Source organism: Schistocerca nitens, chromosome 1 (assembly GCF_023898315.1).
Source record: "Schistocerca nitens isolate TAMUIC-IGC-003100 chromosome 1, iqSchNite1.1, whole genome shotgun sequence".
In the NCBI taxonomy this organism is placed as follows: Eukaryota; Metazoa; Arthropoda; class Insecta; order Orthoptera; family Acrididae; genus Schistocerca; species Schistocerca nitens.
The window spans coordinates 1,014,544,868-1,014,572,661 of record NC_064614.1 but is presented as its reverse complement, the minus strand read 5'-3'; the positions used below and the strand labels follow the sequence as shown (position 1 = coordinate 1,014,572,661).

The window sequence follows — 27,794 nt, the reverse complement described above, 5'->3', positions numbered from 1 at the left end:
TTGTATCACAATAAAGTTCATATTCATTTTATACCTGGATGTTTTCCTTGCACTGCCTTCAGTGGACACGTCAGAGGACACACCATAAATTGCCTGGCCTGAAACTGTGCTCCAGAAAATGTAAAGAAAGTATGAACAGTGCAAGTGCTAACACAGGAAATGGCAATTCGTTATGTGACATCCCATCTCATAGTGACCCAGAATGTGGATAAATGCAACCTTTGTTCTCAACTCGTGCCCCACACTTTCAAACCAGAACAAATGCAACTTCACTTAATGTCTGAGGAGACCTCTTTGAAATGGCAGAGCAAGATCCAGATTTATGGAAAAAGACGTCAAGGAAAGTGAGACCTGGTGCTTGAAGTACGACCCTGAAGAATCAAAGTATGGATGTCAGGGTCCAAGGTTGCACAAAGAGAGATCTGGCATCAAGACAATGCTAACAGTGTTCTTTGACTCTGAGAGCCTTGTGCACATAGAATTCCTCCCTGAGGACTTCACATTAAATGCCACTACATACATGGCAATACTGAATGCCTAGTGCTACATATTAAGCGTGTACACCCCCAGCATACAAAACAATGCAAGTGGATGCTACTGCATGATAATGCCCAGCCACATACTGTCTTTCAGGTGCAGCAGTTCCTGAACAACAGGAGAGTTGTACCATTCAATTACCCATCCTACTCCCCAGACCTGTGTCCCCTGGACATTTGCTTGTTTCCCAAACTGAAATCATGCCTGAGGGGCAGATATCCAGTGTCATGTTACAAACAAGCTGATGGCTATCCCTAAAGGCACTTATGCCAGGAGTATCCACGACTTGTACAGCCATTCCCTGAATGAATAGGGATTACTTCGAAAGACAGTAATTGGTGTTTCAGGTAAGTCAACAATCCATTTGCAATAAAGACACTTTCAGAGAACTTTCTGGACAGAGGGTGTATATATGTACATGTACATGATCTAGCAGCTGGCTTTCCCAATGCAATAGTTACATTACTGTATCATATTACACTACTATGAATAATATCATGACGTATCCCTACCTACAAGAATGGTAATTTACTAAATATACTTACATGTGGTTTATTAAGCAGCATCAAATTAGATCACAATTTCATAATTTCTTTCATTATATTAGCGGTATATGTAAAAAAAACTTACAGCTCAGCTAGGCTCAGACAATGCTTTCAAATAGAATGTACCATGATGACTGTGATCCAGCATTTCTAGAATGCTTCACCAATCCAATCTGTCAGCCCTTATCACTTTCAGTATCAACAGTAGGCTACTGATTTTCCTCCATTTACAATAATGATTAGTATTACTGCTACTACTTTCTAACATTTGCTACAAATTATTTCCCAAGCAATTCCAAACTGAGATTATGTGGAAACAGTGTCATTCCATAAATGCAGCTCCCATTGAATTTCTTACTTCTGTAGAAATACTCTGAAATTTGAGAGGGGGCAAAAAGGGATGAAAGTAATGAAAAGCATCATACCACTTGCAAAATATTAGTTTGCTATTTCCCTATGGGTAATATACAAAACAATGGTGCATATGAATGAAACAGATACTCAAACACCTCTCTCTTTCTCTGTCTCATAAACCCCCCCCCCCTTCCTCCCTCTCCCTCTCTCTCTCTCTCTCTCTCTCTCTCCCCCCAAAAAAAGATACATAGACAAGCATATTGCACATCCTCTGTCTTAATGTTTTCTGACCTGTCAATGGCGTTCTTTCACTGGCTTCACTCTCAGGAACTTGACAATGCCTGCAGGACTGTCTTCGAGGATGATGACGATACCGTCTGAAATATAATATTAATGACAGGATATATACAGACAATGAAATCAGTGTTGCAACATCCCATACTAAGCGACCATCATCAGATAATACTGAAGATCGTGTAGACATTATAACCAGGATAAGCTGGGCAACAATAGGTGTAAGAACAAGTGCATTAGGAGGACCAGCTGCAGCGCAGCCAGCATGAGCAGCCCAAGCAACCAAACCAGTGCCCGCTGCTAACAGCTCTGACAATGGCTGAGGCTGGCGAATGCGTGCTGCCAGCAGCCGCGATGGGCCTAAGAGTGCAAGAAGCAACGAAGCTGGCACACGTGCAGCTGCACCAGCTCCAGTCCAAGTCTGTAGACCTCTAGACTTCCCCCACTGATAGGCAGAAACAGTGGCAAGTACAGCCAATGTAGGTGTTTGCAACATAACTGCCTGGAAGCAACGGCCAACATCATGCATCTTGGGGTTCCAAAAGCTTGAATCTTCTGACCCACACATGGACAGCCAGATTTCACCATCATGAGTCATGTCTAGGAGTCTGTTTGAATTTCCCACTGCAAAGAAAAACTGCAGCTTAAAAACTATTTTCTGCAAGATCATTAGTAAAAATCAGAGGGAGAAATTAGAAGTTTACACATCCTTTTTGTAAGGTCATTACACGATATTTGAAAATATATTAGTAAGTGCAATGACAGGTAACATATGAGATTAAAATTTATGTTCAATGTAACTGGATAGATAAAAAAATCTACTTACCAAGCAGAGGAAGACACACATATATGAAGATTAAGGAAATTTGCTAGTAATTGAGTGGCAGTGGCTCCTTCCGCTGCATCAGAAAGAATAAAAGATATACAAAATTATAAGTCCTTGGTTCTCATCATGCACCTCGCTTTAATTTATGTTGATTTCTTCAGTCTCAGCATTTCTTCTCAGGAACTTTTCCTTTCTTCTCTCCCTTTTAGTTTTCTATGCCTTTTATTATGTGACCTGTCTATTTTTCCTGCCCCCCACATCCAGCACTTAGCTTTCCACTGTTCTTGACCCTTGCACAATGTTTTGTCAGTAATCTATGTCTTGTTTATTACCCTGTCTTCCACCTCTGAGCTCTCAGGTTTTCAGATCTCATCCAGTGCAGTCCCCAAGTGTCTTTCCTCTCATCCAGGCTGATAAGTCTTCCTTGATCCTGGGCTCTGGACAACTTTTTCAAACTATCCCCATTTCCTAAACCTCAGCAGTTCTTTTCCTTCATCCCTCTTCTTTCCACTTCAACCCTTCTGCTAGAAGAAGGAGCCACTGACTCGGAAAGCTTGCAGATTTCCTTAACCTTTGCATGTGTGTTTTCTCCTGCCTTCGCTTGGTGAATAGATATTTTTATCTATCCAGTTACATTGTATTTTCAAAAATTCAAAATTGATTATTTTCACTGAAATATGTTCAATATAATGAAAATATTACTTGGAAACCAATGAAATATATGTTCAATACAAGATATAAATAAGTATTTATGGAGAATACAATAGCCAGAAATAGTTCAGTTTAATTAATTAATGGCACGAGTAATGACAATAGCTCACTGTGTGGTTGAGGCATTGAGTGTTTCATACGCTCACAAACAAGACTGAAAACTATACAATGAGTTGTTCCATTTACTCCTTCCATTATTCACACTCGACCAAGGAGGACTTCTCATTAGCACATTCATTTAAACCAATTATTTATTAGAGGATCACCATTAACACACAGATATGTGCACAGACATAAAAGACTGTGTGCAATTGACAAAAAAGAATGGCAAAGCCACCACAGTGTTTAATTCTTAACCAAATAAATGCTAAGTTTACATATGTTGTCCTGATTAATTTCAAACCAAGAACATCAAAAATATTCTATGAGACAGCAGTAACTACAGGGTGAACTTTCAGAAACAGAAGTGTATTAAACAGAGCACACTCAAAAATAACTACGTCATAGTGATAGACAAGTTTGTAGGCAAAATAATCTGGCTTTGGGAATAGGCTATCCGTGTACTGCTGCATACCCACAATATAATAACTGCTGTACTACAGAGTACACTGAATTATAGTGAGTGTTATAGCTTGTAGAGGCATTATAAATATGAAAAGCAGATGGAGTCATTAAGATGAGAACATTATGAGGAAAGTAAACGGGAAACTTGAAAAAACTGCGGCCTTTAGTCTAAGATTTGATTCTATAGTATTTCTTGCATACATTAAGGAAAGTTCTTTTACGAATAATGGTATAGCCATACATCACAAATAAAACAAGATACTACACGTGCTAAAAGTTTTGTGGTGCATAAAACCAGTCCTACGTGACAACAAATACGTTAACTATTCAGGTGACCATTCAGCTTAAAGCAATGTCCAATTTTTATACAGGAAAAGGGGAGTCAAAATAACAAGGTCTCAAAAATACCATATGCTGAAGTAAGGAAGCAGCTAAACCAACACAGTATCCCACTTTCAAAACAATTTTTGTTACAGAACTGAAAACCCTAGGTATTGAGGTGATTGTCTTTAAATCTACAGAGACACAAACCCAACAACTAGAAGGAGCATATCTCATATCTATTTGCAAGTATATGTGCAAAAAGAGTCCAACCACTAACTCTATGGTCATGACCAAGACAAAGGCTGAAGTTCAACATATGCAAATACATGTATCTGTTAAAATCAAACAACAGAAAATCCAGGATGGAATGTAACAATATTGTGAAACGGAAAGTTGCCACTTGCCAAATAGCAGAGATGCTGAGTCACACACACACACACACACACACACACACACACACACACACACACACACACACACACAATTGCAGTCTCAGGCAACTGAGGCCACACTATGAGCAGCAGCACCAGTGCATAATGGGAGAGGTGACTGGGTGGGAGTAAGGAGGAGGCTTTGGCAGGGAGAGAGAGAGATAGTAGGGTAGGGGTGGTGGATGGTGACATGCTGTTGGAGAGCACTCAGGGACGAGGTGGAAAGAGGGTAGGGCAGCTATGTGCAATCAGGAGGCAGACGAGGGGCAGTAGAGAGGTGGGGAGGGGGCAGGGAGTGGATAGCAGAAAAGGAGAGAAGTAAAAATACTAGGTGCAGTGGAGGAATGAGAGTTGTGTAGTGCTGGGATGGGAACAGAGAAGGGGCTGGATGGGAGAGTACAATGACTAATGGAGGTTGAGGCTAGGTGGGTTACAGGAACGTAAGATATACAGCAGGGAAAGTTCCCACCTGCGCAATTCAGAAAAGCTGGTGTTAGTGGGAAGAATCCATATGGCACAGACTGCAAAGCAGTCATTGAAATGAAGGATGACTTGTTGGTCAGCATGCTCAGCAACAGGGTGGTCCACTTGTTTCTTGGTTACAGTTTGTCGATGGTCATCCATTCATGTGGACAGACAGCTTGTTGGTTGTCATGCTCACATAGAATGCAGCACAGTTGCTGCAGCTTAGCTTGTAGATCAGATGACTGGTTTCACAGGTAGGCCTGCCTTTGATGTGACAGGTGGTGTTTGTGGCCGCACTGGAGTAGGTGGTGGTGGGAGGACGTGTAGGACAGGTCTTACATCTAGGTCTATTACAGGGGTATGAGCCATGAGGTAAGTGGTTGGGAGCAGGGGTTGTGTAGGGATGGACGTATATATTGTTTAGGTTCGGTGGACGGCAGAATACCACTGTGGGAGGGTTGGGAAGGATAGTGGACAGGACATTTTTCATTTTACGGCATGAGAGAAAGTTGAAACCCCAACAGCACAACACTTTCCACCATACCTACCCTACCATCCCCCCCCCCCCTCCCGGTCTCCTCCTTAGCCCCACCCAGTCGCCACACCCATCACACACTGGTGCTGCTGCTCACAGTGTGGCCTCAGTTGCCTGAGACTGCAGTCATGTGGGTGTGACTTGCATTTGTGTGTGTGTGTGTGTGTGTGTGTGTGTGTGTGTGTGTGTGTGTGTGTGTTTGTCATCAAATTTTGATGAAGGCCTTACTGGCCAAAAGGTATATGTGTGACAGTCTTTTTGTTGTGCCTATCTGCGACTCAGCATTTCCGCTATATGGTGAGTGGCAACTTTCCTTTTCACAAAATTGTTATTTATCTGTTAAAATATTTAATCTACAAACTCTGCTTCCTTAATGACACACAATTTCTCTCCTCCTCTGAGATAATGAGAAGAAGAAAACTCTCTCTCTCTCTCTCTCTCACACACACACACACACACACACACACACACACACACACACACACACACACGCGCGCGCGCATGCACGCACGCACGCACGCACACACACACTGTTCAGGTAACCATTCAGCTCTCTCTCTCTCTCTCTCTCTCTCTCTCTCTCTCTCTCTCTCACACACACACACACACACACACACACACACACAGTTCAGGTAACCATTCAGCTTGGAGTAATGATATCAATATCAGTGATGCGGCACTTGACACTGAATGACTAATGAACAAACAACTCAGTCCTATTTATTTTTCATCCTCTATGGTTCTTTCCCCTTCAAGATGGAAAGAGAAAAAAAAAAGTTGGCACAAAAATTTCACCAGTAACAGCTCCTGTTTTAAAGTACAATAAAAACTGCTTTAGGAATAATGTGGAAGTACAGAAACTCCTGGTGGCTTCTATGCCATTCTGCATATGTCAAGAGAAACATTTTGAAACTTTCCATACACCTGCACTATGGTGTTACAGACTCCGCAGAACAGTTGGTCCTAGTGGAGAAAAGATAAATGTCGATTCACTTGTCTTTCTCAGTAACACCACTAAATACCGTCCACATTAAGACTAACACTCCAAGCTGCAGCTGGTAAAATATACAAGACACCTCACATTTCAATTTGCTCAGTGTACCTGCCACCAACAGAACCGATACACAGTGTGGCCCTAAGAAAGCTTGTGAGCTAACCTCCCTGACCATTTTGTCTTTTAGGACACTTCAATGCACACAAGGTTCTATGGGCCTCAACCAGCATATGACCCATGAGTCAGTGGTTGAGAATTCTTGTTATCAGATTATGTACGTCTTTGAAAATGAGAGGAATGACACATTTCAGCACAATATCTGCAACTGATCTTACATTTAGTTCTCCAGCCCACACAGCTATGTTCAGTAGAAAGTGGTGGGGTACCTCCATTTCCTGGTCAGTCTGTTATTTCTAGAAAGAACAATACCCAAAAGCAAACTGCCATAGTGGACCCTTTACAAGGCAGACTGGACTCTGTTCAGTCAGCTGGCTGCATTTAAACACCCAAGTCAGCATCCAAAACTGGGTACTCCATATAATATTATATTATAATATTATAATCAACAAAGCTTCAGACACATCCATACTGATCTTTTTACAACTCTTTAGAGAAAAAGAGCAACGTCACTCTGCTATAAGGAAGAGGTGGATGGGGCTGCAAAAGTTCAAGAGCAGTCCATACACAAACTTACATTTTTTGAGCTGCAAAGGCTACAGTATACAGAATAATTAAAGATAAAGAATCACAACATGTCTTCCTGAAAAACATTAAATGGTCCATAAGCTGAATAAGAATGTGGGGCATCCAGTAAAGCAAAACTCAATGCTTAATCTCAAAAAAAGTTAGAAGATCGCTCACAACAGAAATATATAAGATCTAATAGCAACAAACAGACCTGGACTTCTTTGCGGGGGTCTGCATTGTAACTGGTATTGGTGACCATGAGCCAGTTGTAGAAACAAGTACCAAAGTACAAAGAGCAACTACAACCAATAGAAAAAATTGTGTGTTTGGTAACTGAGATAAGTATAAAGCACTGTCACATTTCAAGGAGGAACTTGAAAGATTTAGCTCCAGACAGAGCATGTAGAGGAACTATGACTCAGCTTGTAAGTGGCATTGATATACAGGGTGAGCACAAATTCTTGCCCTGATTATAAAAATTTATAACAGAATAACCATTAGACATTTGATGTTGTTTCATAGGTTAGTGTTACTAGTTTTTTTAAGACCACTTACATTAGTAAACCTCAACGTCTGCTCCCTTGGTGGCTCGGAGAATGTCAAGGCGGTATTCCAGTTCTCGCCAGGTGTTTCGTAACGTGTTCTGCCACAGTACCCACAGCAGCTTGTATCCTAGCCTTCAGTTTGTCGATGTCGGCAACTAGTGTGACGAACACTCTGTCCTTGTTATAGCCCCAGGAAAAAAAGTCAAGGGGCGTAATGTCTGGAGATCAAGGTGGCCAGGGTGTTGGACCATTCCTTTCAATCCACCAATCCGGACATTACTCTCCTCTACAGACATTATACTCCTTGACTTCCTTTTCCTGGGACTATATCAAGGACAGAGTCTTTGTTACACTAGCTGCTGCCGCCGACGGACTAAAGGCTAGGATACAAGCTGCTGAGGGAACTGTGACAGAACACATGTTAGGAAACACCTAGTGGGAACTGGAATACCGCCTCAACATTCTCCAGGCTACCAAGGGAGCACACGTTGAGGTTCACTGACGTAAGCACTCTTAAAAAAAAATTAGTAACACTAACCTATGTAATGGCATCAAATGTAAATTATTATGTCAAATGGTTATTCTGTAATAAATTGTTATAATCAGGGCAAGACTTTGCGTTCACCCTGTATACTAAAACTGAACAAGGCCCCCGGCCCAACAAAATTCCTACCAGATTTTACAAGGTATTTACAGCCAGGTTGACCCCTGTGTTAACCATAATTATCAAAAATTACTCCAACAGAAAACAGTGCCCACTTCTTAAAAGAAAGTACATGTCACAACCATCTATAAGAGCGGTAATAGAAATGACTGACAAAACTACCGTGAAACCACAGTGATATTGATCTGTTAGAAAATCCTGAAGCAGATTCTGAGGTTAAACATTATTATGTAAAACAATTTCTGAAAAGACGGGTCATGAAAAAATCTACTTGTACTCTTTCTCATATGAGTTCTTGAAAGCTGTGGCCCAAGGAAATGAGACAGAAACAGAATTTTGTAACCTCCAAAAAGGATTTGATACAGTTATGACACTGCTTATTAATAATTATGATCATGTGCAGTATCAAATTAAATTTTTAACTGGATTAAAGATTTCTTGGCATAGAGGATGCAACATGTTATCTTGGATGTTGAGACATCAACAGATGCAGAAGCAACTTCAGCTGTGCTCCAGCTTAGTGTGTTCACACACTTGCTGGTCATATTTTGAATTATGTCTGTAGACAACATCAACAGTACTCTCAGACTTTTTGCAGATGGCTCTATTATCTATAATGAAATGTAGAATGTTGCACAAATATCTAATTAGATCTTCAAAAGGGCTTCCAAATGCTGGTAATATTGGCAACTTGCTTTGAAAGTTCAGAAATGTAAAACTGAGCTCTACACAAAGTGCAAAAACATAGTATCCTCAATCTACAATATCAATTACTCATAATTTGTATCCTTCAACTCATACACATACCTGAGTTTACTAACTTGTAAGAATATGAAATGGTGGCAGGCTTAGTAGACATAGTGGAAAATGCAGTCAATCCTAGACTATTCCTTACATATAGGACCCATAACAAACACAGGTAACAATGGATATTGAACGTACATAAAAAAAAGGCAGCATGAATTGTCACAGATTTGTTTGATTCATGGGAGAGAGTCACGGAAATGCTGAAAAACCTGAGCTTGCAAAAACCCATTGACAATGTTTTAAGGACAATTATTCAGTGGGATATCTACGAATATACTGCAGGCACTTACAAACTGAATCCCACACGGATCACAAAGACAAGACTAGATTAATTCCAGTGAGTAACAAATGGATTTAAGCTATGAGTCTCTCTATTTTCGTTATGTTAATGGAATACACATTGAGTATTGATTTAAGTGTTAGGAAGTCATTTCTGAAAGTATTTGTATGGAGTGTAGCCATGTATGGAAGTGAAACATGGATGATAAATAATTTAGACAAGAAGAGAATAGAAGCTTTCGCAATGTGGTGCTACAGAAGAATGCTGAAGATTAGATGGGTAGATCACATAACTAATGAGGAGGTGTTGAATAGGATTGGGGAGAAGAGATGTTTGTGGCACAACTTGCCTAGAAGAAGGGATCAGTTGGTAGGACATGTTCTGAGGCATCAAGGGATCACCAATTTAGTATTAGAGGGCAGTGTGGAGGGTAAAAATTGTAGAGGGAGACCAAGAGATGAATACACCAAGCAGATTCAAAAGGATGTAGGTTGCAGTAGGTACTGGGAGATGAAGAGGCTTGCACAGGATAGAGTAGCATGGAGAGCTGCATCAAACCAGTCTCAGGACTGAAGACCACAACAAAAACAATGGAATAGGAAGAAATGTCAATGTGTGGTACAATAGAAAGTATTCTCAGCCATGCACTTCATGGTCAGTTGTAGACTGTACTTGAAGGTGGAGGATTTCAGCCCAAAATTGGACAGTTCACATGACACAGCTGTTTGAAACAAGAGCACAAGCCAAAATCATTTCAAGGATGGGGAGAGAAATCAGCCATGCCCTTTCAAACAAACAAGCCCAGCATCTGCCTGGAGAAATGTAGAGAAATTGTAGAAAATCTAAATCTGGATGGTCAGACACGAATTTGAAGCATCATCCTCCCATTTTGTACAATGGTATGATCATAAAGACACAAGAGACCACCTAACAGTACAATACTTTGCAATATAATACCTTATGAGTGTCAGAGATTGGACTTTTGTACATACTACCATTCATTATACATATTAAAACAGCAATGTTGAGCTTACCTTTCTGAACCAAACTTGGTCTGGAGGGAAATATCATGATACAAGAAGGGAAGCTGCCATGACACTTCTCTTAAAATCAGTAAAGGATAACCTGCATTGAAGCAACTACCATAGTTTGGCCATGTGAGTTGCCTCTGAAAGCCCTTGAACACTTTGCTAACAACTATCTAGCCTAGGTTTTGAAAATAAAAAACCTAATCAACAACATCCAGTGTAGTTTCAAAAAATGATAATCTGTTCTGGACAATCTGGAACACCTAGAGCCAACAATACAATGCTTGTTCCTGAGCAAACAACATTACATTCGGGTCTTGTTTGACATGCACAAAGTATATGATACTACTTTGTGGCACCACATCATGGTGCTTCCTTGGTCACCTCCTCCACTTAGTAAGATCCTCTCTCGAAATATACTGTTTCGAACATGGAGTCAAGACTTGTCTCCTTGGTAATTCCTCACAAAACGGTGTCCCTTGGGGAAGTTCGTTTAAGTGTTACAATGTTTACAACATGGACCAACAGAGTACCAGAGTACCATATATCATACCCTGTCTGTAGCTAACTTTTCAAATTTTGGTTTATACTTTAGCCCTGGAACCCAAACCTGTCAACTGCAGTTAACACTTAAAAAGCTACATGAATGGATGGAGAAACCAGTATTTCACTTTTCTATTTTGGGGAAAAAGTAGTATGTGTTTATGATAACCAGCGTCAACCTTACTTTGTTCTAAAACTGAGTTACATCATTCCTGATTTTAAAGAGTCATTGTGTTTTCTGAGCCTTATATTTTATGATAAACTACCTCATCTATAGGATCTCATGATAAGACATGTGAAAGCCCTGAATATTCTATTAGCCTGAAGAGAAAGAACTGAATAGGAGAGAAATCTATTTTTGAGGAGGCTCACTTGGTCTCATTTGGATTACAAGTGCATTATATATAGATCTGCATACCATTCATACCTCAACTGACTGCATCACAAAGGTGTATGGCTTGTTACTGGGGCTTACAGAACAGGTCCTACACCTATCCTGTGAGCAAAGGCAGGGAAGCCATCACTAACCACTCAGTGACAACTACTAATAGCGCACAATTCCTATGAGATCAATATGTGCATTAGGAGGCAGAGTGAAGCAACATTTGATCAAACTGTGTTTGGCAGACAAGAACATCTTGGTGCATGTTTTGAATAAATTTCAGCCATGATTATTGATAAGGTCCAGGTCGATTTTAGATCCGAGAGAGTACAGGTAGTTCTAATCTCTGGACAACATTTCTAAGATCTAATTTCATGTCTTAAATAAATACTAAAATTATACAGTAGTGCAGACTGATGGGTGCAAAGATGGGGACACAGCTGACTGTTCCATCTATCTTCTCCACCTGTGCCCTAAGAACAGATCTGCTAAATGAATACACATTGTTTGATACCAAGTTTCATGCAATACTGAGGGCACTGGAGTAGCTGAAATATACTCAACCTCTGACTCTCTAAGTGATTTGCAGGGCATTCAGGAGCTGTATTTAGTGCATAAATCCTCCAGATGCTCTCTTCCTTTTGCAGGCATTGGGGAAGGTGATGTCATTCTGCTAGTTATCATGCCACATGTGAATCAGGACAAATGAACTGGTAGATACAGCAGCTAAAAGATCATGTAGTTTCACTGTGCCAACCCCCACAAATAAAGGTGGTACTGTTGAGGATATTTGTCATATGCCAGTTGGCGACTGTATAGCTGTAAGTGACCAGTAACAAGCTGCAGTCAATCACATCAACAACATGGTCACAGCATACTTGCATCCAATCAAAATGGCATGATGAAGTAATTATCACCAAATTTTGAAAACAATATAGGTTCCTCCAGTGTTACAATGTCAGCTCAGCCACCTATTTAGAGTGTAAAAAACATTAGAATTACATGTTTTGAAGATCAAGCCTTCATCACCAGAATGATCATGCAATAATCTCTGTGACCAATATAGAACACAAAAAAGAGCATTAAAAAAATAAATAATGTGGTAGCTTCCCTTGCAGCCATGCCCTCTTATTACATACATCCACATCACTTAACTGTTAAAATAGATTAATACTGAATTCCATATGTTGTCCTGGGTACCGGCAGCATCATAGTAACAGGCATACACATACGTAGCCCTTGTATCTTCCTGTACGCCACATCCCCCAAGCAAACATAGGGAGATACATGGCCCATAGCTGTCACTGTGACACTGCCAGTACCCAGGACACATATGGAATTCCATTCTAAACTATTTTATTGATTGACATTGATGTGGATGTACATCTTAAAAGGAAATGGCTGCAAGGGAAGTAGCCATGTTATTTTATTATTACTTTTACAATACTTGTTTATGTCTTATATTGGTCACTTTTAGAAATTCTTGTACGATTACTCTGATGATGAAAGCTTAACATTCTAAACTTGTAAATTCTAGAGTTTTTTCCATTGTGAATGAATAGATGGTTGAACTGACATTTTAACACCAATCTTATCAAATATGGATAAAAACAAGCTTTTACACCCTACTTGTATGCACTAACTTCAGTATGTCACATTTTATTTCATTGTACAGTACTTTATTTGTTGACAAGATGACATTTCTACATGCAGCTAAGGACTTCACCTTTATTTTTGATGATGTTGGAACAAGTGTAAAGCAAGCATTATAATTTGTGTAACATCAAGCCTCCTCCTTACAGTGTCAGGCCAGATACTGATGTGCATGGGAGGGGCTGGCTCTTTCTCATTTTTTAAATCAGTCAGGCAGCCAAAATAAACAGAAAACCAGTTTAAGTATGGTGTTACTGTTAACTGTTTGGTCTCATCAATTTTATGGGCAAATATGAATATGGAACTAAAAATTTATTTTGCTGTCAGTTTCGATCACAAATGTGACAGAAAACTGTGCAGAAACCTTAGCATCCCAAGCAGTAAACAATCACAACAGAGTGGCCTGCAGAGTATGTATCAAGATGTAGACGATGGTGGACATGACCATTTTTAGTCGAATCAGTAACTATAAGATCAAATCTGATGCAAAAAAAATGTTATACTCAATAATAACTATGTAATCAAACAAAAGTTGAGATATCATCATGCATGTCATTAATTCCTGTTTCACTACATAACAGAAAACATACACTGAATGTTCCTATTTTGAATAAATAAAAGATCTATTTAAAAAGTGAGATGAAAATACAACAGTTGACAACTGCTGTTCTACTGTTACAATGTGAGATGTGTAGTACATACTACACTATTATAATGTAATTGGATAGATAAACAATCCTCTCACCAAGCAGCAGCATTAGCGTACACACTCACAAAAAAAGGTTTTACATACACAAGCTTTCAGAGCCAATGGCTCCTTCTTCTGGCAGGACTGAATGGGAAGGAAGAGGGAGGAAGGAGGTAGAGGGGGGGGGGGGGGGGGAAGAGGGAGGGGGGAGGAAGAGAGGTGAAGGAAAAGGACTGGAGATGTTTAGGAAAAAGGGTGGAGTTTGGAAAAGTCACACAGAACCCTGGGTCAGGGGAGACTTACCGGACAGAATGAGAAGGAAAGACCATACTATTAGATATTTTATTTACTAAGGTTTACTGTAGGTACTGTTTTTTATAATACAGCTGGTAGTAATAACATCCATGATAGAATCTCAGTTTGTATTTGTTCATAACATTTTTTTTGTGTCAGAGTTAACACAATGGTAATTTCCTCCATCATGATTGATCAAACATAGGGATGCAAAAATGATGTCTGTACCTGTGAATAATCATTTATGATTGAAACTGCTAGCAAAATAGAATTATTTATTTAAATAGCTGCCTTTTTTCAACACAAATTCTTTAAATATTTTAAATAGATATTACCAATATCCCCTTGTCCAATGTTGTGTTAAGAACTTTAACAGTTACTCTCAATCAATTATTTATTGATCTGCTATTTTCTTTTAGAGTATACAGATACTTTATCACATCCCTTTTGGAAAAACATAATTTGCAGGGTTTAGTATTTGCCTGTCACAGTTTTCCCTATGAGCAGCTGTTACAACCTCTTTTGTGTCACTTTCCCAGGATAGCAAAATCCACATAGGCTGTTGCTTAACTGGTAACTACTTCTAATAGAAACTGCTCTCTTCTGGAATGTTTAGGTTTAATTCCTCATATTTTTGTAATCCTCTTTTTCTGTTACTTTCTTTTGTCTTCAGTACTTTCACTACCATTTACAAGTATATATTTGTGGTTTGAACACCAAAGTGCTTTGCTAGGCATGGTCCTGTTGGAGATGGTATGCCTGTCTTCCTGTGAGTTTTGAAATTATAAAGCGTTATAGGGGAAACTACACTTTAATATGGACCCAAAACCATGGTATAAATTGGCATTTTTACAGTAACACATAAATGCCCAGTGCCAGTAGTGAAAGAAATGATAAGTGACAGAAAATAGCCTAGCACTGTCTGGGAATCTAACCACACACCTTTGGATTTGCAGTAGGCACTTATCTACCAAGCCACACATTTGTACAAAAAAGATTGTAGCATTTTATTTATACATCAGGACCTGCTGATCTCAAAACCAGAAATTTTGGAGTCTTTGATGAAAATGATATAGGACTGATTCTTTTAAAATAATATTAATTTTACATGTCAGTTCCCCTGTACTTGTCAGTTTTACACATTAAAACATTTGGTTTCTAATGGTACTACAACTTCTAGCAGATAATGTTCAAATGCTGCAGGGATCTATACACTCTTCTATCCAAGTGATTTAACTGCATTCCACTGCACCATTAAGACTGCAACAAGATATATAACAAAACTGAACGAACTAATGTACTTTCTTTCTGGGTTTGCTGCACTTCAGCCAGAGAGGAAACACAAATCACTTAATGAAAAAGATTGGAATGAAGTATATTTCGAGTATTAAAATTAATAATGACAACAGCAATAATACTCATAACTGAGAAGACAGCTATAATAAAAGAAACGACAGGCATTGAGAGACAAGACAACATTACTTGCTGTTTATTCTCCTTTCATTCTCAATTACTGTTGTAGGTATTACTTCCTGACTATCCTATTTTCACTTGTGGATTCACATTCACCTTATTTGTCTGCATATCTTGAATTTTGTAATTTGGTCACTGTATATCTCTTCCTCAAAGAAAAGTGTAATGATCCCCTCAAAGTAACCCTCAAGTGCTTTCTCTTTTCTAATACTATGATCCAGACAACAACATGGCACAGACTGCTGAGAGCCTGTTCCCTTTTCACATACGTGTCAATTGTACTGTAAGATATTACTTCTGTAAATGATAGTACACTAGTTATGCAATACTAGAAAAAAAGAAAATATAAAGAGTAAAGATGAGCAATACCCACAAATAAGTCAAGATTTCCCCATTGTACAACATCCATAATAAAAGTTCTCAAACATTTTTTATCTGTGACCTATGGTCTGAGTGAAATCACTGTGCCCCCTTCCTACCTTTTTTTTTAGGCTTTCATTAACTTCAAATATTTGCAACTCATGTGCTTAATTTTTTATCAATAATTGCTCCCTTTCTAGTTATCCAATAGAAATTTTAATGGGTATATGAAACTGATGAGCATGCAGACTTACACTGTCATATGGGATTAAATTCTACATCTACATATCAATTAATATTTTGCAAACCACTTTGAAGTGCATAATACTACACACTAACATACATCCTCATTCCCTTTGTGTTTAGGGCATGGGTAATAATGACTGCTTAAAATGCCTCTGTACATAGTGTTAAAGAGTCTAATCTTCTCTTCGCATATTACTGAGGAAGCAGTTCACAGAGATCTGTAAGATATTCCTAGATTCATTATGTAACACCAGTTCTTGAATCTTTGTAAAGTAAACTTTTGTAGGTTGGTTGATGTCTACCTTCAAAATTTTTGCCAGTTCAGATCTTTCAGCACTTCCATGACGCTCTGCCACAAGTCTAACATCTGACCATTCATGCTGCTCTTCTTTATAAATATCCAATACCATCTGTTAGTACAGTTTTGTATGGGACACACAAACTTGAGAACTGTTCTAGGATGGGTTGCAAAAGTGATTTTCAAGTAGTATGCTTTGTGGACTGCATTTCCCCTGCATCCTGCCAAAGAACCGAAGTCTGACACCTGTCTTACCTAGCACTGAGTCAGGTTGAAGGGAATGCAAGGGGCAGAACTGCATGTTCATGCACCTGGAGTCATCAATGGATGTCCAATAGTGTGGAACATTGTAAAACAAGAACTAATCGAAAGTGGGAGTGCATTTCTTATGACATTGTCCATATGACAGCACTTTTCTGCCTTCTGTGAAGAGCTCCATTGATAACTGGGTGGTAGTCATGCCGTTGTAAAAGGCAGAACAGTGTTTATATAACAGTTGGTATATGGATGTGTCATTTTACAAGTTGCTCTCCCTTTGATAGTATACACTTTTCTAGTTACAGGGCTGGAACAGGTGGTGGTAGGAGGATACATACGGAAAGTCTTGCTGTGGGGATGGTCATAGGGGTAGGGGCCATAGGATAGGGAGATGGGTGCAGAAGGTGCACAGTGTCTGACAAGAATATTGCAGGGATTGGGAGGGTGATGAAAAGCTGTTCTAGGTGTGGTGGGCAAAATCTCAGACAGAATGGATCTTATTTTAGGGCATGATTTTAGAAAGGTATGGCCTTGTCAAAGTAGTTGAGGACTACATTCAAGACCAGGAAAATACTGGGTGACCAGTGGTGTGCTTTTAAGTTGTCTTTTGGAGGGATCAGCAGTACTACAATTGGATGTGATGACTCAGGAAATCTGCTTTTGAACTAGGCTCTTGGGATACTTAGGTCCACGATGACTGAGGTGAGAGTGGTGGTGTATTGCTGTAAAGAGGCTGCATCTGAACAAATACGTTTGCTTCGAATGCCAAGGCTGCATGGGAGGGAAAGATAGGCACGGAAAGAATGGAAACTGTCAAAATGTAAGTATTGCTGTTTCTTAGTAAGTTTATTGTGGATGGCCTTCGGTGAGGATAAGTAGAACGTCAAGGAAACTGGCATGGAATTCGAAACAGGACAATGTGAAATATGTAATATTGTAATTTTTCTTAAATTTAATAGCATTAGATGTAGGCTGACATCCTGTGAGGATAAGGTAAATTATATACATCTACATCTACCTCTACATCTACATCTACGTCTACGTGATTACTCTGCTATTCACAATAAAGTGCCTGGCAGAGGGTTCAATGAACCATCTTCATGCTGTCTCTCTACTGTTCCACTCCCGAACAGCACATGGGAAAAATGAGCACTTAAATTTTTCTGTGCGAGCCCTGATTTCTCTTATTTTATTGTGATGATCATTTCTCCCTATGTAGGTGGGTGCCAACAGAATGTTTTTGCAATCGGAGGAGAAAACTGGTGATTGAAATTTCATGAGAAGATCCCATTGCAGTGAAAAACGCCTTTGTTTTAATGATTGCCGCTCCAATTCACGTATCATGTCTGTGGTACTATCTCCCCTATTTCGCGATAATACAAAACGAGCTGCCCTTCTTTGTACTTTTTCAATGTCATCCATCAGTCCCACCTGATGCGGATCCCACACTGCACAGCAATACTCCAGAATAGGGCGGACGAGCATAGTGCAAGCAGTCTCTTTGGTAGACCTATTGCACTCACAATATTATCTATGTGATCGTTCCAGTTTAGGTTATTTGTAATTGTAATCCCTAAGCATTTAGTTGAATTTACAGCCCTCAGATTTCTGTGACTTATCGCGTAATCGAAATTTAGCCGATTTCTTTTAGTACTCTTGTGAGTAACTTCACACTTTTCTTTATTCAGGGTCAATTGCCACTTTTCGCACCATACAGGTATGATATCTAAATCTTTTTCCAAGTTGTTTTGATCATCTGATGACTTCACAAGACGGTAAATGACAGCATCATCTGCAAACAATCTAAGACAGCTACTCAGATTGTCTCCTATATCATTAATATAGATCAGGAACAGTAGAGGGCCTATAACACTTTCTTGGGGAACGCCAGATATTACTTTGGTTTTACTCGATGACTTTCCGTCTATTACTACAAACTGTGACCCTTCTGACAGGAAATCACGAATCCAGTCACACAACTGAGGCGATACTCCGTAGGCATGCAGGACTCCCTGGCACATTTCTTTCCCATAATTCTAAGTGCCTTCTTTTGTAAGAGTTGGGTTGGGTTGTTTGGGGAAGGAGACCAGACAGCAAGGTCATCGGTCTCATCAGATTAGTGAAGGACGGGGAAGGAAGTCGGCCATGCCCTTTCAAAGGAACCATCCCGGCATTTGACTGGAGTAATTTAGGGAAATCAAGGAAAACCTAAATCAGGGTGGCCGGACACGGGATTGAACCGTCGTCCTCCCGAATGCGAGTCCAGTGTGCTAGCCACTGCGCCACCTCGCTCGGTCTTTTGTAAGATAAGTACGCTTTTCATATTACCTTTACTGTTGGATCCCCATACCTCTATCCCATAGCTTAGATGGGATTCAAATAGTGCAAAATATATTTGCCTCAGAATGGTGATGTTACAAAAAGTGTCAGTTTTCTTGGGACATATATGGTAACACACAGGTTTTTGCAAATTTCATTTACATGATCAGACCAGTTTAACTCTGCATCAAGTTTCAGGCCAAGAAATTTGATCGAGTATTGTTTTTTGGTGTATTCGTCACTCATTAAAATTTGGTTTTCATGAGTTTTTAGCCTTCCAAGATCAAATTCAATATAGACAGATTTATTTGTGTTTAATTTTAGTTTGTTTTCATTAAAATACTGTACAATTAAGCCTGCTGCAGTATTAGATTCCACTTCGAGCTGCAAATAGTTTGGATTGCGGCATATTAACATGGTATCATCAGCATATAAGGTAGCTGTAGCATGGTTTTTTATGGACTGAATATCATTAACATAAATAATAAAAAGAAGTGGTCCTAATATTGACCCCTGTACAATACCAAAATTTATGTCAGTGGTGTTTGATTTGTATGCTCCCTCTGTAGTGCTAATAGACACAAACTGCTTCCTATTTGTCTAGTAGAACCTCATAATATTATGGGCTGTGCCTTGAATGCCATAGTTCCACAGTTTGTCCAGCAATACGGTCATATCAACACAGTCAAATGTTTTTTGTAAGTCTAGAAAGATGCCACATACATGTTCTTTATTATCTATTGCTTGAGTGACACCTTCGATTAAGTTGGAAGCTGCTCTAATGGTGGATGACCCCTTGACAAACCCATACTGCCCATTAGAAATCACTTTTTTGCATACCAGGAAGTTCCAGATTCTTATGTATATTACTTTCTCAAAGATTTTGGATATTACTTGAAGAACAGAAATGGGTCGAAAGGTTTCTACTAGATTTCTGTTTCCTTTTTTTAAAAAATAGGCACAACTCGAGCAATTTTCAACTCATTTGGAAGTAGACCATCTTCCGTATGAAAGTTGATAACTGTTGATAAAGGTGACGCAATTTTATGTATACATTTCTTAAGAGTGTCCAGACTAAGATCAGCATATCCTGCTGCATGGGATTATTTCTTCTTTACTTGTTGGTGTCAAAAATATACTTCCTGACACTGGAGTTCCCCTGAATTTGTATTTATGATTTTTAAGCTGATTGTTTATGCTGGGGCCAACAGAAGCAAAGTAATTGTTAAATAGATCTGCTATCTTATACTGATCAGTTTACTATTTACTAGTGACCATGATGTTTTGGAAATATTATTTGAGTTTTGAATGACACTTTCAAAATGTTTCTGTTTTTCTGAAATTAGGAGGTCTACATAGTATTTCTGATACTTTTTGAACTCTTCTTTTAATTTTTTATTGCATAAGTCATTTAACACAGCGTACTCATACGATCTTAGTTTTTCTCTAGCCTCAGTGACTGAGGTCGATATACAGTTTCAGGTTAAGGCATGTGACTGAATTCTCTTTTTTATTAATGGGCAGGCTTGGTTGAGAATGTAGTATAGTTCGCTTGAGAATTTGCCATAACTATAATGTGGCATTAGAATACTGTTCCAATCCACATTCTTTAGCATATTATTCAAATGAGTTATATTTTGGTCTGTATTCATCCTAATATATCTATAGCGACTATGTATAGGAACCTTTTTCATGTGCACACTTAGTTCTACTGCATGGTGGTCTGACAAAGCACTTATAATAACAGAAGATGTAAGATCGTAAAGATGAATACCAGTGATTATGTTATCTACTGCAGACTGGCAAGTTTCAGTCTCCCTGGTTGCAGTGTTTATCAGGTATCTTACATTATATTCGAGTAGAGTATACTTGAATAGTCTAATTGAAAATGAGGCACCTGAAAAAATTCTAGACAGCATCATAAATACTTAGGAGGAACTTGAATCCTGGTTCCATCAAAATGGAATAAAACTGAATGTCACTAAAATCAAGATGTGGCAATTTGGAACTCCATAATTATAATGGAAAGATGTAAATGTAACTTGCAGCGATAAGAGGTCACTAAGCAAATCATATAAAATTTGTAGGCATAAATCTTGACAAAAAGATAAATTGGAAGTACACTGACTACTTAGCGAATAAATTGAATAGTCTTTCATTTCCAGAGTGAGATTTGTCAAATAGCATAAGAGTGGACATATTAAAGATAGCCTATAAATGTTACTTTGAATTTGTTATTCATTATGATGTAATCTTTGTGGGGGATTTCAACAAATGTTAGGCTCACAGTATTGCAAAAGAAAATAATTAAAGTATATGTATTACTAAACAAGTGGTATCCTGAAGTCCACTAAGCCAGACAATTTCAAAATTTCCCCCCCCCCCTTCCTCCGTCTCTCTCTCTCTCTCTCTCTCTCTCTCTCTCTCTCTCTCTCTCTCTCGTCACCTTTTATGGAATGTAGCGTCCTACTCTACACCAGGCTCATTTACTGTTTCAAATACAGCAATCTCTTGCTCTTACCCAGCTAATCTGTGACCTATACACCTCATCAGCCAATTTCCACTCTACCACACTCCTCTCTTTCTGCAAAGTCCTGAAGTTATCTGCCCCTCATATTTCCTTGGATTGTACCAACCGCCAAGCCAATTTCAAACTGCAGCAACATGCCGGACTTCACCTCAAAAAGTTATCCCACCTTCTCCTGAACTACCTGAACAGTGTTGTTTCCCTTCCTGTCCTTCTGCAGCTCCCTGAACAACCACACCATCAGTCACCATTCCTCTTCTACAAACTGAGCTTGGCCACCCTCCTCAAAGTTCCACAGCCTTCACCACTTCCTCCAAGATTAAAAATAACTCTTATCACAAGAGTCAATCACAACAGTACCTCAGGTTTCCCTTCAAAATGAATAAATCTTTCACCTTTCTGCATAGTGTCCTCAATCCATCGTCTAAAGCTCTTTCCCCTCCAGAATTATCTGTATTATCCAAGGGTGTCACTTTCAGCCCTAAACCTGTATTTCATCGTCCTCCTTTGGTGAAGAACCTACTTTCCTTATGACGCAATGTCAATTGGAAATATCACTTTGCATTCCAATCCCAAAATCTTTCCAACAGTAAATCTGATATTGAACCCTGCCTTAAGCAGTTCCAACCACAATCTAAACTTGATCATCATCCTCCACCATCACCACCACCGCCACCTCAGAATCATCCCTTAAAAGGCTTCCAAGAATTCCTCACAAACAGCATTGCTTCACAAACCGTCCTCATGTCCCTACAACATGACCCTAACCTGTCCTCTGCATAACTCCAGGCTCTACATTCCATAAAAGGTGATGATTCCATCATAATCCTTCCAGCAGACAAAGGATCTGCCTACCACTGCTGTACTTGATAGAAAGGGGGTGTGTTAGTGAAGGGCTATGCCAACTGTCTGACACACTACATACAGCACCTGCCATCAAGATCCCATCCCTGTGATCCACAGTGACCTGCAGTCCCTCCTTAAAACCTCAGGCCCCTCACAAGGATTAATCCCTCAGTCCATAGAATTTCTAACCCCAAAAAAATGGCTCTGAGCACTATGGGACTCAACTGTTGAGGTCATTAGTCCCCTAGAACTTAGAACTAGTTAAACCTAACTAACCTAAGGACATCACAAACATACATGCCCGAGGCAGGATTCGAACCTGCGACCGTAGCGGTCTCGCGGTTCCAGACTGCAGCGTCTTTAACCGCACGGCCACTTCGGCCAGCCATCTCACCCCACCCAAACCACGCAACCCCACTTATTACCTTCTTCCTAAGGTCCATAAACCCAGTCCTATTGTTGCTGGCTTCAAAGCATCTACCGAACATATATCTGCCTTAGTTGATCATCAACCGCAACCCATAACACAAAGACTTCCCCTCTATATCAAAGATACAAACCATTTCCTACATCATGTGAAATCCATGCCCATTCCACTCCCACCACACACCTTGCTTGTCACCTTTGATTCCACCTCCATCTACACCAATATCCCCCATATACGTAGTCTGTCTGCTGCTGCTGAACATTTCCTCAGTCGAGCACACCTGATTTCAAACCTATGACATCCTTCCTACTCACCTTAATCAACTTAATACTTACCAACAACTACTTCAACCTTGAGGGGTACACATACAAACAGATCAGGGGTATGGCCATGGGAACCAGGATGGCTCATTCCTATGCCAACCTTTTCACGGGTCACTTGGAGGAGGCTATCCTGACATCTATAAGTCTTCAGCCCCTGGTTTGATTTAGGTACACTGATGACATCTTTACCATATGGAGTCATGGTGAGGCTGGCCTATTAAATTTCCTGGAATCTCTGAATAACTTCTCCATATTAAATTTCACACGGTCATATCCAAATCCCATGCCACTTTCCTCAATAATAATCTAATCCTCATCCAAGCAAAGCTACACACTTCCGTGCACATGTCAAACATTCCCTCCCATACAGACTTCGCAATCGAGGCAAAAATATTTATTCTGAAGCAAACTTCTTACAGCGATATTCCACCATTCTCACCTCAGCCTTCAATGGACGTAAATACGCTGGCAGCCTAGTTCAAAAGCAGATTTCCTGGGCGATCACGTCCAATCCTAGTACTGCTGTTCCCTAAGAAACAACTTCAGAGCACACCACTGGCCACTACTCAGTATTCTCCTGGTCTTAAAATATTTTATCAGCTACTTCAACAAGGCCATGTCTTCCTAAAATCATGCCCCGAAATAAGATCCATTCTGTTTGAAATGTTGCCCACCACACCTAGAATAGCTTTTCGTCGCCCTCCCGATCTCCACAATATTCTTGTCAGACCCTATGCTCCTTCTGCACTCATCTCCCTACCCTATGGCCCCTATGCCTATGACCGTCCCCACAGCAAGACTTGTTCTATGCGCCCACCTACCAGCACCAGTACCAGCCATGTAACTGGCAAAACATATACTATCAAAAGGAGAGCCATGTGTGAAATGACACATCATGTACCAACTGTTATGTAAACACTGTTCTGCCTTTTAAATGGGCATGACTAGCACCAAATTATCAATTAGGATGAAAAAGCATAGGCAGAGGGTGTATACTGGCGACGTGCAATATCCTATTGCAGTGCATGCTCTGGAACATGACAATCCTGACCTCGATGCCTATTTCGCCAAATGCGCTATCTGGATTCTTCCCTTAGACACGTTTCTCAGAACTTCACAAGTGGGAACTAGTGTTACAACATGTCCTTGATTCTCACAACCCACCTCACTTCAATATCATCTGCCTCAGCATTTATTCACAGAAACTACTCATTCCTTCACTTGGTTTCAGTTTTCTACATCTTTCATTTTCTTATTTCTCTATTTTTCAATGACACCCCCCCCCTCCTTTTTCAACTGTTACCTAAAATGTACTTAGCTTTCCACTCTTATTAGCTCGTGCATGATGTCTGTCTTTCGTATTACTCTGTCTTCCACCTTTAAGCTCTCAGGTTTTCAAATCTTGCCCGGTGCAGTCCTAAAACTCAAGTCTTACCTTCTCTTCCCATCCAGTAAGTCTTCCCTGACCTGCAATTCTGGGTGACTTTCTTGAAATCAACCCCTTTTCCAAGACCTCTCCAGTCCTTTTCCTTCATCCTTCTTCCTTCCCCTTTAACTCTTCTGCCTGAAGTAGTAGCCACTGGCTAAGAAATATTTTTAAATTTTCTGGCCGGGTAGTAGACAATAAGATACCAATTGTTTGATGACACATGTGTTTTTAATTACTTTATTTTGCAATACTGTGAGTCTTGTAACATTTGTTGAAATCCCCCACAAAGATTACATCATAATGAATAAAAAATTTAAAGTAACATTTATAGACCATCTTTATTGTGTCCACTCTTATGCCACTTGACAAATTTCACTCTGGAAATGAAAGGCTACTCAATTTATTCGCTAAGCAGTCCATGTACTTCCAGTTAAACTTTTTGTCAAGATCTATGCCTATGTATTTTATATGATTTGGTTTGTGACCTCTTATCACTACAAGTTACATTTATGCCTCTCCATTCTAAGGATGTAGTTCCGAATTGCCACATATGGATTTTAATGACATTCAGTTTTATTCCACTTTGATGGAACCATGATTCGAGTTCCTCAAAAGTATTTACAACACTGCCTAGAATTTTTTAAGATACCTCATTTTCATTTAGACCTTATGTATCATATGCAAATAAGCTGAAGAAATAGTAATAGTAAGTGGTAGATGATTTACATAGAATGGGAGGAGAGAGACACCCAACAATTAACCTCAAAGAAAATGCCTTCCAGTCAGAGGAGTAATTCTTTAAATTTGATTTTACTATTTCTCTTTGTATCCTACCTCTGTTAAATATGAACTGAACCACTGCCTTGATCACATACATCTGTAATCTGTTGTGAAGTAAGGAGTCAGTCACTGAATCAAATGCTTTATCTGATGTCAGAATATTTCTATATTTTCACCCTTAAAGAGTATGAAGCATTGTTTTTGAGTAAACTCAATGATGGATTTTATAACGATGTTTTCCGTGTTGGAAACCAGATTGGCTTTTAAAATTATGCCATTTATCATATAAAATTATTGAATTTGTTTTTCTGCCAGGTAATTAATTGTGAACTGCAGAGTAATCATGTTGATGTGATTGTAGATGTGTAGTTTCTGTATCACACAGATGAATTTCTGTCTTTTAAGGAAACATTTAACTCTCCAAATAAAAAGATGTGATCTGGTTTCTTCTCCAAGTTTACATAATTTACCTTGTCCTCACAGGTTGTCACACCTACATCTAATGCTATTACATTTAAGAATTGCTATAGTACATATTTCACATGTTCTTATTTCGAATCCCATGTCACTTTCCTTGACGGTGTAATTATCCTCACCAAGGGCCAGCTACACACTTCCGTCCACAATAAAAGTACTAAGAAACAGCAATACTTACATTTTGACAGTTGCCATTCTTTCCATGTAGAACATTCTCTCACATACAGCCTTGGCATTTGAGGCAAACATATTTCTTTGCTGCAGACTCTTTACAGCAATACACCACCACTCTCACATCAGTCATCATGGATGTAATTATCCCAACAGCCTAGTTCAAAAGCAGATTTCCTGAGCCACTACATGCAATCCTGGTACTACTGATCCCTCAAAAAAACAACTTTGGAGCACACCACTGGTCACCCAGTATTTTCCTGGCCTTTAATTTATTAACCATTCCCTGAAATGAGATCTATTCTGTCTGAGATTTTGCCCACCACACCTAAAATAGCTTTTTGTCACCCTCCCAATCTCCGCAAAATTGTTGTCAAACCCTACGCTCCTTCTGCACCCATCTCCCTACCCTGTGGCTCCTACACCTCTGACTGTCCCCGCAGCAAGACTTGCCCTATGCACCCTCCTACTACTATCTATTCCAGCCCTATAACTAGTAAATCATATGTAGTATAACCCACTTTTATGTTCCCGGAATTAACGTTTTCCCGCCATTTATGACATTTTCATCATTCCTGTCATATTTTATATGTCCAAAATGTTAATTTGCACCTGATTTTGCATCAAAATATTTATAATTTTCCCATGATTTACGCATTACGAAAAAATGTTCATGGACAAGAAATGACAATGGCATAATGTTTGCCGTCCAGCAGTGTTTACGAATATTACGTGGTTAAGTTTCTTGAGACCAGTGCACTCTACGCCGCAGATTTGAACCAGTAAACATGTAAAAGTTGCAACCATTTGTGCCATATCTCCCGCTGCTGCCCAGCTCTACTTGGAGTGGTGCTGATGGGAGTAAGTAGGTTCATTTGAATAAAGATATCATGACCAATCAGAACCATTTCCAAACTCACTCTATTGTGCAAATCTAGTTTCGAGATTGTTTGATCACCGTGACAACTTTGTTGAACAATATTTAGTGTGTTCCGGCATTTGGCCACTTGGAGCACTAGTTGACACCGTCATTCACTTTGTGTTGGTCACATGTTTTTAATTTAAACACAGCACTGGTTACATATATTCTTCATGCTGAGCAAAATGTGTTTCGAGAATTTATTGTCGTTGTCAAGTGCAGTACTTTTTTGTGTGTGTGTGTGTGTGTGTGTGTGTGTGTGTGTGTGTGTGTGAGAGAGAGAGAGAGAGAGAGAGAGAGAGAGAGAGAGAGACAGATTTTCCACATAACTGAGGAGGCATAGTACCCGATAACCTCAAAAAGACGACTACAGTGCAAGAGATACAGAATAACACATATTCAGACTCCACACAAAATATTTATGTACATATTTGCACTTGGCAATGACAAAAAAAAATTTCTCAAAACGCATGCTAAACATGAAAAAACATGTAACTAGTGCAGTATTTCATTATTTAAATAATGAATGACAGCTGCAGGCTTTCAGAAACATCAATTATGACATATGAAATTGAGTCAAACGTTCCTACTTCCCAGACAGTTAACAGTTCCAGTTACATCAGTGGTTTTTATTAGCTAATAAACCTTTATTAGATAATAAACAAGTCCATGACAAGTCTTTTTATGCCTGTTAAGTACATACATAAAGTGCAAAAATGCAATGGGGCATCATAAATGTAACTTTTACAGCTTCAAACATTATTTCCCACCATTTTTTTTGAAGTCCCTT

The 27,794-nt window shown here is 39.4% G+C and overlaps 1 protein-coding gene across 2 annotated transcripts in view; it reads right to left on the bottom strand.

Annotated features, from left to right (window-relative positions):
- LOC126196086 (ATP-binding cassette sub-family C member 10) overlaps positions 1 to 27,794 on the bottom strand; it is a 369,743-nt gene that overhangs the window by 308,897 nt on the left and 33,052 nt on the right. For both annotated transcript variants that reach the window (XM_049934541.1, XM_049934540.1), the window contains exon 2: positions 1,728 to 2,354. In XM_049934541.1, coding sequence (XP_049790498.1) covers positions 1,728 to 2,328 — 601 coding nt within the window. In that variant the 5' untranslated portion in view covers positions 2,329 to 2,354. The remainder of the gene's footprint in view (positions 1 to 1,727; positions 2,355 to 27,794) is intronic.